The 12,790-nt window shown below is 45.9% G+C and overlaps 1 protein-coding gene across 1 annotated transcript in view; it reads left to right on the top strand.

Annotated features, from left to right (window-relative positions):
• The window catches only part of hcrtr2 (hypocretin (orexin) receptor 2), a 48,020-nt gene extending 37,725 nt beyond the window's left edge, over positions 1-10,295 (top strand). Inside the window, exons 4-7 of the mRNA XM_015944538.3 lie at positions 2,211-2,326; positions 9,169-9,389; positions 9,610-9,731; positions 9,998-10,295. Coding sequence (XP_015800024.3) covers positions 2,211-2,326; positions 9,169-9,389; positions 9,610-9,731; positions 9,998-10,167 — 629 coding nt within the window. The 3' untranslated portion in view covers positions 10,168-10,295. The remainder of the gene's footprint in view (positions 1-2,210; positions 2,327-9,168; positions 9,390-9,609; positions 9,732-9,997) is intronic.
• Positions 10,296-12,790: the final 2,495 nt, after the last annotated feature.

Genomic DNA, 12,790 nt, shown 5'->3' with positions numbered 1-12,790 from the left:
ACATATACACAGCTAAGGTTATAGTGTCATAAACAAAGTGCAGCAGAGGTCAGAGTTCATGACTCTTACAGCCTTGAGGAAAAATCAGTTTTTCATCTGTGTCAATGTTTTGGAGCTGCCCAGATGATGGGTGTGGTCTGATCCTAAGTCTCTTTACTGGTTTTGCCTTTGCTGATTTTATTGTTCTTTATAGAGGTGAGGCTGTTGAACATTTTTCTCATACCAGGAGGTTATGGAACATGTCAGAACACTCTGTACCACACAAGTTAGTAGAAGTCAGCACTGAAAGCCTCATTTTAGTGCCCAAGGGGGCTTAGGACACATCCTTGCTGAACACCAGATGAATAAAGTCAACATTGAAGCTGCAGTTTATTGAAAAGTATGCAAAAGTGTGCAGAATAATGAAGACCTGAATCCAGTAACAGCAGTTGGGCATATGAATAGCAGGTGAGTGAAGGTAAGACAAACCAGTTCTTCCTGTATGCTGTTGTGTCAAACATGTCTTTGATGTTGGCCAAAACCAGCATCTGGGCATTTTTAACAAGCAGCCTAACCCCGGCTTTCCACGGGAGCCGTCAGCAGCACGTTACTGCAGCAGCACGTCATAGCTGCTGATAGGAACCGCTGTGGTCAACAGAACCTTTTCCACTGGAGCCGTCGGCAGCCGTCAGCAGCGCGAGTCGGCCGCGTCTCAGGAGCAGCATGTCGCGGCCTTTTCGCGCCGGTTCTATTTTCTACGCGCGACGCCTCTGAAACGGGTCAAGTTCGACATTTTTGGGGAAGGAAAGACAGGAAATCGGACGCGGAAATGGAGAGAAGCTACCAAGATTTTCAGAATAAAGAACGCACTGCCTTCCGGTTGCTTTACTTTTAAAAAAAGTTACTAACTGTGCGTCCCCGTGAGAAGTTATCACCTAGCTAGCGGTCTCCTTTGTTTTTCAGGTCCGTATTGGCGATTATAAAACGGACAGAACATAAAACACAAACCATGTTGTAGTTTTCTCCTGCTTGTTGTTGTGTTTACTGACGAAGTCACTCGTGTGACTTCGTGCTCGGTCGGTGACAGCTGCTCCCATGCTACTACGTGTCTCGTGGGAAGGGCCAAGCAGCAGCTTACGCGAGCAAGACGTGCTGCTGCAGTAACGTGCTGCTGACGGCTCCCGTGGAAACCCGGGGTAAGAGTCATAGTAAATTAGGCATTCACTTCATTTTGGGACAGGGAACAATAGCTGACCTCTTAAAACAGACAGTGATCATTGCATCAGACAGAGAGATGCTGAAGTTGTCTGTCAGCGCTGTGGCAACTTCCTGAGCAGACCCAGTTAAAATTCACCCAGGGATGTTGTTTGGGCCAGTTGCTTTCTGTGCAGCATCCTGTCTTCTGTCATTGCACTGTCAAAGCCACTGTGTTTTTGTGCACATGATAATAAACTTTCTTTGTCCTAACCCTGACATCCACTGCCAACTCGCGATAGGACCGCCCCTCTGGTGTTCCTTTGACAGCTTCTCTTGGTGCAGTAAGAAGAGTTGGACAGCCCAAAGTGGGTGAAGAAGCTATTCAGATAGTCATACAGTGATGGATTTGATGATCTAAATTGCTAATGTAGTTATTTAGTTTTGTTTCTCTGAAAGAAATAAGTCCTAAATGCACAAATGAACTACCCAATAACAGATTCTTTATTCCTAAAGATGAAAGCTTTCAAAAGTCTGTATTTGTACCTGCGGACGAACTAATGACTGCATTCATTTGAAATGCAAGCTGCTTTATTATTTAAAATAATGAAAAGGCATCAAAACAGCAACAGAAAACTTTTATTAATCAGTATTATAAAAGCAGTTGAGCAGTGAAACAAGCCGGCCAGATCATAAATAAATGTATTATTAATTTGGGTTTTTACTTATTTGTCCTCTGGGAATCAATCAAAGTTAATTATTATGTTTTTTTAACATATCCATTTTTCGATTCCACCAATTTACACACAGATTTATGAATGCATTATTTCCATTCGCTTCAATTATATTGAACAGTGTTTCCAAGGTTTGCTGTCCAGACGCTTCATTATAGTCTTCTTAGTCCTGAGTTCAAAGCGATTCAAGAGCCGTTCATTAATAATCAGTAAAAATCAGGTGGACTCTGTTTTATTTATGACTATAGTTCCTCAGCAGCTGGTCACAGTTTTGTGTATTTATCTCCTTTTCTCATTTCACAGCTGAGATCTACCCCAAAGTTTATCACACCGGCTTCTTCATCGTCACATACATTGCGCCGTTGTGTCTCATGGTTCTGGCGTATATTCAGATATGCCACAAGCTGTGGTGTCAACAGGTGTGTATTCTAAATGTTTATTAGAATTTTAAAAACTGTTAATCATTAGAAGTCACAGGGTTAAGCCATTATAGATTTTTTTGGTTCTGCTTTTGTGGTTCATATATTAAGAATTAATAGAGATACAGTACAGGCCAAACTGGACACACCTTCCCATTCAATGTGTTTTCTTTATTTTATGACCATGACCATTTACAAAGGGACCAACAAGTGCTAAACACCTCTGGGAACTCTTTCTAGACTGTTGGAAAACCATTTACGGTGGCTACCTCTTGCAGCTCATCAAGAGAATACCAAGAGGGTGTAAAGCAGTAATCAGAGCAAATGGTGGCTATTTTGAAGAAAATAGAAAATAAAACATGTTTTCAGTTATTTCACCTTTTTGGGTTAAGTACAGAACTCCACATGTGTTCAGTCATAGTTTTGATTCAGCATTCAGTGAGAATCTACCAATGTACCAATGTGGCAGGGGTGAGGTGGTGCTCACTCCTCACCCCTGCCACATGGACCTCAAGGGATAAACCATCAACTCTGCTCAATGGTCAACTTTCCTCGTGGGGTCACCCATTAGGACAGTGGAAGGGTTAAAGTGACGTAACCCTGAAACAGCTCATTCTGGAATGTACGCAAAATGTCAAGATAATGACTGTGATCATTTGAGTGAGAGGGATTTTGTGCAAAACGTGTTTTGTATTGACCATAGAATTATTATAACTTAAGGCAAGTCATAAAATGTCCTCTTCAAAGCAGTTCCTGCCGCTAAATCCAACCATAAGTGTTTAGATTAAATACCTTGATGACAAAAGTAATTCCCTTCATCCTGTTTGAAAATACATTAAATTATTATTTCAATTGCAGTCTTCCTGGGCTGCCACCTTACCGTGGTGGAGGGGTTTGAGTGTCTCAACGATCCTAGGAGCTAAGTTGTCTGAGGCCTTCTGCCTCTGGTAGGGTCACCCATGACAAACAGGTCCTAGGTAAGGGATCAGACAAAGAGCAGCCCAAAGACCTCTTATGATTAATTAAATAAATGTAAACCGTGTTCCCTCGCCCGGACGTGGGTCACCGGGGCCCCCTTCTGGAGCCAGGCCTGGAGGTGGGGCACGTTGGCGAGCGCCTGGTGGCCGGGCTTTCACCCATGGAGCCCGGCTGTGCACAGCCCGAAGAGGAAACGTGGGTCCCCCTTCCCATGGGCTCACCACTTGTGAGAGGGACCAAAGAGGTCAGGTGCAGTGTGTGACGGGTGGTAGTCGAGGGCGGGGACCATGGCAGTCTGATCCTCAGCTACAGAAGCTGGCTCTTGGCACATGGAATGTCACCTCTCTGGTGGGGAAGGAGCCTGGGTTGGTGTGTGAGGTTGAGAGGTTCCGACTAGATATAGTCGGACTCACCTCAACGCATGGCTCTGGAACCAGTTTCCTTGAGAGGGGTTGGACTTTCTACCACTCTGGAGTTGCTCCCACTGAGAGGCGCCGAGCAGGGGTGGGCATACTAGTTGCCCCCCATCTTGGTGCCTGCACGTTGGGGTTTACCCCAGTGAGTGAGAGGGTAGCCTCCCTCCGCCTACGTGTGGGGGGATGGGTTCTGACTGTGGTCTGTGCTTATGCACCAAACTACAGTTCTGACTACCCACCCTTTTTGGAGACCTTGGAGGGGGGTGCTGGAAAGTGCTCCTTCCGATGACTCCCTCGTTCTGCTGGGGGACTTTAACGCTCACATGGGCAACAACAGTGAGACCTGGAGAGGTGTGGTTAGGAGGAACGGCCCCCCGGATCTGAATTCGAGTGGTGTTTTATTATTGGACTTCTGTGTCAGTCATGGATTGTCCATAATGAACACCATGTTCAGACATAAAGGTGTCCATATATGCTCTTGGCACCAGGATACCTTAGGCCGCAGCTCGATGATCGACTTTGTTGTTGTTTCATCTGACATGCGGCCGCATGTCTTGGACACTCGGGTGAAGAGAGGGCCGGAGCTGTCAACTGACCACTACCTGTTGGTGAGTTGGCTCAGATGGTGGGGGAGGATGCCGGTCAGACCAGGCAGGCCCAAACGAATCGCGAGGGTCTGCTGGGAACATCTGGCAGAGTCTCCTGTCAGAAGGAGCTTCAATTCCCACCTCCGACAGAACTTCCAAAATGTCCCGGGGGAGGCGGGGGTCATTGAGTCTGAATGGACCCTGTTCCGTGCCTCCACTGTTGAGGTGGCCGACTAGAGCTGTGGTTGCAGGATCATCGGTGCCTGTCGTGGTGGCAACCCCCAAACCCGCTGGTGGACACCGGTGGTTAGGGATGCTGTCAAGCTGAAGAAAGAGTCCTATCAGGTCTTTTTGGCCTTTGGGACTCCAGAGGTTGCTGACGGGTACCGGCAGTCCAAGTGGAATGTGGCTCGGGTGGTTGCCAAGGCAAAAACCTGGGCATTGGAGGAGTTTAGTGAGACCATGAAGCAAGACTTCCGTACAGCTTATAGGAGATTCTGGTCCACCGACCGGCGCCTCAGGGGGGAAAGCAATGCGCTACCAACACTATCTATAGTGGGGATGGCGTGCTGCTGACCTCTACTCAGGACGTTGTAGATCGGTGGGCAGAATACTTTGAAGACCTCCTCAATCCCACCGACAGTGAGGAAGCAGAGTCTGGGGACTTTGGGCTGGCCTCTCAAATCTCTGGTGCTGAGGTCACTGAGGTGGTTAAAAAGCTCCTCTATGGCAAGGCTCCAGGGGTGGATGAGATCTGCCCGGAGTTCCTTAAGGCTCTGGATGTTGTGGGGCTGTGTTGGCTGATGCGGCTCTGCAATATTGCGTGGACATCGGGGGCAGTCCCACTGGACTGGCAGATCGGGGTGGTGGTCCCCTTATTTAAAAAGGGGGACCGCAGGGTGTGTTCCAACTACAGGGGGATCACACTCCTGAGCCTTCCTGGTAAGGTCTATTTAGGGGCGAGGAGAGGAAGGTCCATCGGATTGTTGAACCTCAGATTCAGGAGGAGCAATGTGGTTTTCGTCCTGGCTGTGGAACACTGGACAAGCTCTATACCCTTAGGGCGATCCTGGAGGGTGCGTGGGAATTTGCTCAACCAGTCTACAGGTGTTTTGTGGATTTGGAGAAGGCATTTAACCGCATCCCTCGGGGGCCCTGTGGGTCTGTACTCCAGGAGTATGGGGTACCAGGCCCTCTGATATGGGCTGTTAGGTCCTTGTATGACTGGTGTCAGAGCTTGTTCCGCATTGCCGGCAGTAAGTCGGGCTCGTTCCCAGTGAGAGTTAGATTCCGCCAAGGCTGCCCTTTGTCACTGATTCTGTTCATAACCTTTATGGACAGGATTTCTAGGCACAGCCAAGGTGTGGAGGGCATCCGTTTTGGTGGCCTGAGGATCAGGTCTCTGCTTTTTGCAGATGATGTGGTCCTGTTGGCTTCATCAGAACGTGATCTTCAGCTTTCGCTGGAGCGGTTCGCAGCTGAGTGTGAAGCAGCTGGGATGAGAATCAGCTCCTCTCAATCTGAGACCATGGTCTTGATTCGGAAAAGGGTAGAATGCCTTCTCCGAGTCAGGTATGAGGTCCTGCCCCAAGTGGAGGAGTTTAAGTATCTCGGGGTCTTGTTCACGAGTGAGGGAAAACTGGAGCGTGAGATTGATAGGCGGATAGGTGCTGCATCTGCAGTGATGCGGGCGTCGTACCGATCTGTCGTGGTGAAGAGAGAGCTGAGTCAGAAGGCGAAGCTCTCGATTTACCGGTCAATCTACGTTCCTACCCTCACCAATGGTCATGAGCTTTGGGTAGTGACTGAAAGAACGAGATCGCGGATACAAGCGGCCGAAATGAGTTTTCTCCGAAGAGTGGCTGGGCTCTCCCTTAGAGATAGGGTGAGAAGTTCGGTCATTCGGTAGGGGCTTGGAGTAGACCTGCTGCTCCTCCACATCGAGAGGAGCCAGTTGAGGTGGCTCGTGCGTCTGGTCAGGATGCCTCCCTGGTGAGGTTTTCCGGGCATGTCCAACCAGGAGGAGACCTAAAGGTAGACCCAGGACACGGTGGAGGGACTACGTCTGTCACCTGACCAGGGAATGCCTTGGGATTCCCCCGGAGGAGCTGGTCCAAGTGGCTGGGGAGAAGGAAGTCTGGGCCTCTCGCCTTAGGCTACTGCCCTCGCGACCCGACTCCGGATAAGCGGATGAAAATGGATGGATGGATGGATGAAATTGCAGTAGGGAAAATCTAGCTTTTATTTTCCAATGGTCACCCCAGTAGAGTCAATTAGTCTTGGGAATGGAGACCTAAAGGTAGACCCAGGACACGGTGGAGGGACTATGTCTGTCACCTGACCAGGGAATGCCTTGGGATTCCCCCGGAGGAGCTGGTCCAAGTGGCTGGGGAGAAGGAAGTCTGGGCCTCTCGCCTTAGGCTACTGCCCTCGCGACCCGACTCCGGATAAGCGGATGAAAATGGATGGATGGATGGATGAAATTGCAGTAGGGAAAATCTAGCTTTTATTTTCCAATGGTCACCCCAGTAGAGTCAATTAGTCTTGGGAATGGAAACGGAAAAATAAAATGCATTCAAATACAAATTCAAGCAAGCACATGATTTTGTTTCAGTTTATTACATATATGATGTAATAATCTTAGTTTATAAAGTCAGTTTTTTTACACTTTTGTTCATTTTAACCCTACAAACAGTCAACTTCGCATGGGCGTTCAGGTCATATCTATATTGAGTCCGTTGGTCCTGACAAGACACCACTTGGAAATAGTAGTTCATGCTTTTATTACATTACGGATTGACTATTGTAATTCCATCCTTTTTGGAGTGACATGGGCAACTTGGGCAAGGCTGCAACTAGTGCAAAATACGGCGGCAAAATTTTCGTGGGAAAAAGGAAATTTGACCTTGTCTCCCCGGTCTTGAAATCCTTGCACCGGCTGCCTGTGGATTTCCGGACTTGTTTTAAAGTCTTTCTACTGGTTTTAAAATCGTTAAATGGATTAGCTCCCACATATTTGCAGACACTGATACATCCATATACACCAGCACGGGCACTCAGCTCAGACAGTCTCCTCCTCACAGTTCCTAGGACTCGTTTAAAGACAAGAGGAGACAGCGCTTTTTCCTTGGCAGACCCGAAACTCTGGAATGAGTTACTTTTTAACGTGCGTACTTCACCATTGGTGACAGTTTTTAAGGTCAGGGTTTTATTGGATCTGGCCTTTACCCGTGACCATTAGTCTGCTTTTATTTTCTTTTATTAGTGCAATTTGTATGCTGTTTTTGTTTCTTTTTCTTTTTTGCATTTGTTTTTACTCTTGTTTTAATCCTTGTCCTATTATTACTAATACATGTCTGCACAGCGCTCTGGTGTCACCCCGTGCCTGTAAGGCACTTTAGAAATAAAGCTTGAGTTGAGTTGAGTGCTAATCAAATCAAATCAAAGATACTTTATTAATCCCAGAGGGAAATTAGAGTTTCAGTACACACAATTCAGAGATCAGACATACATGGGCAAGACACATGACAAGAATTGGTGACTGTGGTCATTCGCAACCATGAGTCGCGCTACCTTAATAGAGATCAGAGGGATTTACATGAGGGTTGGTTCAGGTGGAGGGGAAAAAAGGCGCTTCAGAGTTACCCTCCCACCAGGAAGGCCACAGTAGAAGCAGCGCATGTCACCTCAGTGTGGATAGGGGGAGGGGCATTGAAGGTTGGAGGGTTGCAGTGACCCTGGAACGTTTCAGCGGCCTTCCCGCAGTCCCGCCCAGGCTGGGATATGAGACAGAATTGAGTTGCCATAGCGACAGCAAATTTCACATATCTTCTGAGGGGGGAGTTTTCATTGTAGCCTTGTAGGCTCAAGGGCGCCAGATTCCGATTAGAAATTGTTTTGGGGCCAGACCGAGATAATTTTCTCTCTGTCATACAGTTTGTTGGTCGTCAACCTCTCAAAATCCCAATAATGGACATTAAACTATCCCAATCCGTGCTGATTTGTCCACTTTCTCGTTGATGGCATCCATCTTTTGTGCCAATAATGAATCTCGGCCAAAGTCCCAAGCTTACGATTCATCTCGGCAATTATGTGAGTCTGTGGATTCACAGCGCGGTGCAATCCATCTCTGAGCTCTGGGATCCGGCCAATATTCCACGACAGCTCGTTAATTTTCCAGTAAGCCAGGTAGCCTCCAATACTGATCAGCAGGAAATCCGACACCAACACCACGCATATCCACACATCTTCAGAGTCCTCCACAGACAGCTGGTCTGTCCCGAAGGGACATCTGGGAGCCCCTTCCCCCATTCTCATCGTAGAAAAAATTTTATCAACCACATTAAGTGACCAACTGACGAGATCCATTTTAGTGAATTTCAGATTCCAGTTTCCAGAAAAAATGCAGAAGCAGCCGTGCACCCATCACACACAGTCAAAGGCCTTGAGGATAAGATATGGAGGAGAAGAAAAGCGTCTGCACCCTCCAAGAGCCGGAAGAAGACCACTTCTGTAGGATGTACAAACTAGGTCATTGCACAGTGGGAATGACCCATCTTTCTTTTAAACTGCAACCTTTTAGTATCTGCAAACTGTACTTTATCCCTGACGCCACTCATCTCCCAAATGATTACATGGAAATGATTTTTAATCTTGCACAAATTTTCATTTACATGATATTGACGGCAATGCATCTCAATACAAACTCAACCATCTTCGTCACCCTGCTGTTTAATGCTAATCCACAAACCCAGCTCTAAGGTGCTGGGCCCTGATCTCGTTAATGTTTGTTATAAACTCGCTGTGAATCAAAGGTCTTTCAGCTTCTAGTGTCTGATGCATGCACATATTTAATCAACAGATTCCTGGAAGCACATCAGTGATTCAGAGGAAGTGGAGGACTCTCCGGTGCTCAGCTCAGAACACGGGACAGAGAGAGACCGTCAGGGTTAGGACCAGCACAGTTTGTGCAGAGATCAAACAAGTCAGAGCCAGGAGAAAAACAGCTCGCATGTTGATGGTGGTGCTATTTGTGTTTGCTTTGTGCTACTTACCAATCAGCGTTCTCAATGTCATGAAAAGGTAACAATCTCTTGAGCTTCTCTGCTGCATACACAATCAAATAACCCAATGAGAGAAAATTACAATGGAAGCAGTAAATGATCTGAGCTCAGGTTAAAATTCTCTAATCTCAGTGACTGAAGTTAATTCAAAGTCACGCTAACATAATTGTTACTTGTTTGCACAAATCAGGGCATTCAGTTACTTTTCCCTGTTTAACTCGCAAACATTGTACCTCCAGAGTCTTCGGGACCTTCAAGAACATTAGCGACAGAGAAACAGTGTATGCTTGGTTCACTTTCTCACACTGGCTCATTTACGCCAACAGTGCAGCAAATCCCATCATTTATAATTTCCTGAGTGGTGAGTTTCTAATCTTCCCTCTCCTTCTCCAGTTCATTCATAAAAAAACAAGTTCATTGCCGCCCTCTAGTGAGCAGTTTGGCATGACCTCCATTCACCATATTTTTTCTAATCCAACAAGGTTTATTTATCATCATACATTCCACCAGTTAATTATTAAACACTAAAAGCACCAAAAGCTCTTTTGTCTTTAGGAAGGATCAATATGTTTTACTCAAGTGAAACAAAAAGATAAAAAATTGCTTTCATTCTCTCTGCTTTTCCAGGAAAGTTCCGTGAGGAGTTCAAATCGGCCTTCACCTGCAGCTGTTGTGGTAAATGGCAAAGTGAGCAAAAAAGAATGAGGGCCAGAGCGAACACGGACAGCCGTAAGTCCATGTCAACTCAAGTTAACAATGTGGACAACCTGTCACGGTTATCAGACCAGGTTGTGTAGTCTTCTAACTCAGGTGGGCCATCAAAAGGACACGGTGATCATGCAATGATTGAAAATGTGGATGCTTTGGGTACATTTGGCAATTTGTATATTTTCTTTCATTACATCAAAAGTGTGTTTTTCTATTTTCTTATGTGTCAGTATTTAATGTTAATGCAGCTAAAGTTAGCACTGCACATTGGGGCTGTTTTTGTGTTAAAATGTTTATTCATCAACAAAGCAGGAAAGCCTGTAATTATGCTTTTTTATATGTTCATCTAAAATATTTTATGTAACTATTTAAGAATAAATGAAGAGATGCAACAATTTGTTGACTATTTAAAAAAAGCCATCAATCAAGATCAGAAGCTACATTTTTACTTGACACAATAGAACTTTTTATCCTACATCCCTGGTATAATGTTCGTTTCTCGGCTATGTAGAGTTTGAAAGCAAGATTAAAACTTTGATTAATTACAAACCTTTTTTTTTATTTAAGAAAAAAAGTATTTGCACCTGACAACTTAAGACCTGCTGTGTGTTTCTGATCCAACTGGATAGTGCTTGAACCAGTCAGAAATCAGTCAACAGGACAGTCCACCATACACCGTTGAAAATGAAGCAGTACCTCCACTTGCTCATGTCTCAAAAAAGAGTCCAAGTATAAATAGTCCAAAGTTGAAGCTAAAGATGTAGCAGACAAGCAATGTTCCTGAGCTGACACCATCTGTTGGGTATTTTTATAATTGTACCTTTTTGAGGCCTAAAAGCTGCCCATTTTGTGTCATTAACACTTCATGAATCTCTGTGTTTGCCAACTGTGGCTGTTCATGAAAGGTTGAGCAAGGATGTTGATTGAGAAAACTCTGTACCTCTGTAACCTGAGAAGGCCCCGCCTTCTCCTCCATCCTTTGAATAAAGCCCCTGACGAACTGAGAACACAGGGGAGTGACGTGGGGAAGCCTCGGAGGAGGTTCCTCTGCGTTAACTCTCCATATTTTGGGGACTCAGGGTAAAATGTCTTCCTTGTTCTCATGAGTGTTTATTTCAGGTTACAGGGTTATGGAGATTAAATATTACTTAACATTTTGGTGGAGAATGCGGGTATGCAGAGTGGGGGCTGGTTGGTTGCGTCCAGCTTCTCGCATGTTGATTCGCGCACATGGACATAACAAATGATCAAGTTACTCTCTCTCTCTGTGTGTCGTCCTTTAAGGTAATATGGGATAAAATTAATTACCTATCACCATCTTTGCTGTTTGGCTTAGTTGCAGCTGCTGTGATGGTGCTAAACCCATAGACATGAATACGTAGATGCACCGTTGGGCGTTGAGGAGCATAGCAGCATTACGGGTGGGTTCCTTACTTTCCAAACCCAATTAGAGTCAACCAAGCCCCCACAATGCGGCTCAAAAATTGAGGCCAACCCGGAAGTACCAAAGATTGCAGTTCTGCCCTCATCCGCTGGGGGCTGGTGTCAGAAGCGAGCAAATCCTCATTGACTCCCATGTTAAAAATACCAATTTCACAGCAGAAATAAACATGTTTACAGCCTGGTACCAAAACATGTTTTTTGTTTAAATGATCTAGTTTACACTCATGACAACTCTGAGGGGGGTGAATTTTTTTCTCACTTTTCTATTTAAGTGCATTAAAAGCCTAAAATTCTGTATAATTAATGAGCATCCGACCCACATGACCACAGAGCTAGCTCCGTGGAAAGACCTCAGTAGAGCCTCGGTCTGGCTTGGAAACTGTTCTGGGATTTTGAGTCTCTGTGTTTGTGTATTCTATTTTGGATATTATTTGTGCAATTGTTGGACAAAATGACTTGCTGTGGCATTAATTGCACTAATAGAGCGTCCACGGAGTCTCCACTTCATTTTTTTCGGTAAGTAAAATTATATTTATGTATTTAAGGTCACTGCCGAGCTGAGCTTAGATTTTAACATGTACTGTTTAACCATGAAATTTAAATGTAATGGGGTAAAACCCAGTGCATTTAACATAATGCTGCACTTTAGAAAATGGGTTGAAATATAACATGTTGGTGGAGCTGGTTCCGACTATCAGCTTGTGGAGCTCTCGGGAGACAGATGTTTTCCACCCGTTTTTCCCCTCCCCCGCAGCTCGGCGCATCTCTGTCTGATCGTGGCTTCTGTCTGCTGCGCGGGCTGCCAGCTTGTGGTTCTCCCCTCCCCGCAGCTCGGCGCATCTCTGTCTGATCACAGCTTCTGTCTGCTGCACGGGCTGCCGGCTTTCAGCAGCTTTCGGGAGACCTCTGTGTTCCACCCGGTTTTACCCAGTGGATCTCTGACTCAGAAGCTCTGGTGTTGTGCACAGTTAACTCCGGTTGTAGCTAGGTTGCTACCTCCGTTAGCTTAGCTCCCATCTGTGCGTTAGCTTTGGGTTAGCTTCAGGTTAGCTTGTAGCTAGTTCGACTGGATGTCGTCAGTTGATCCCAGCCTTACAGCCCCACCCTCAGCTCCACCTCTCTTCCCTTTTGTGGAATTGTCTAGGCTTGACGGAACCTGTGACACAGTCAAAATGGCGGTGGTGGCCACCTCCCATTTAGCCTCAAAAATGTGTTATTGGAGCCTATGGAAATGAATTGTCCAGTATATATGTCGATGCAGTCAACACA

The sequence above is a fragment of the Nothobranchius furzeri genome, chromosome 12 (assembly GCF_043380555.1).
Source record: "Nothobranchius furzeri strain GRZ-AD chromosome 12, NfurGRZ-RIMD1, whole genome shotgun sequence".
NCBI lineage: Eukaryota > Metazoa > Chordata > Actinopteri > Cyprinodontiformes > Nothobranchiidae > Nothobranchius > Nothobranchius furzeri.
The sequence above is the reverse complement of the archived record's forward strand: the minus strand, read 5'-3'. Positions and strand labels throughout refer to the sequence as shown.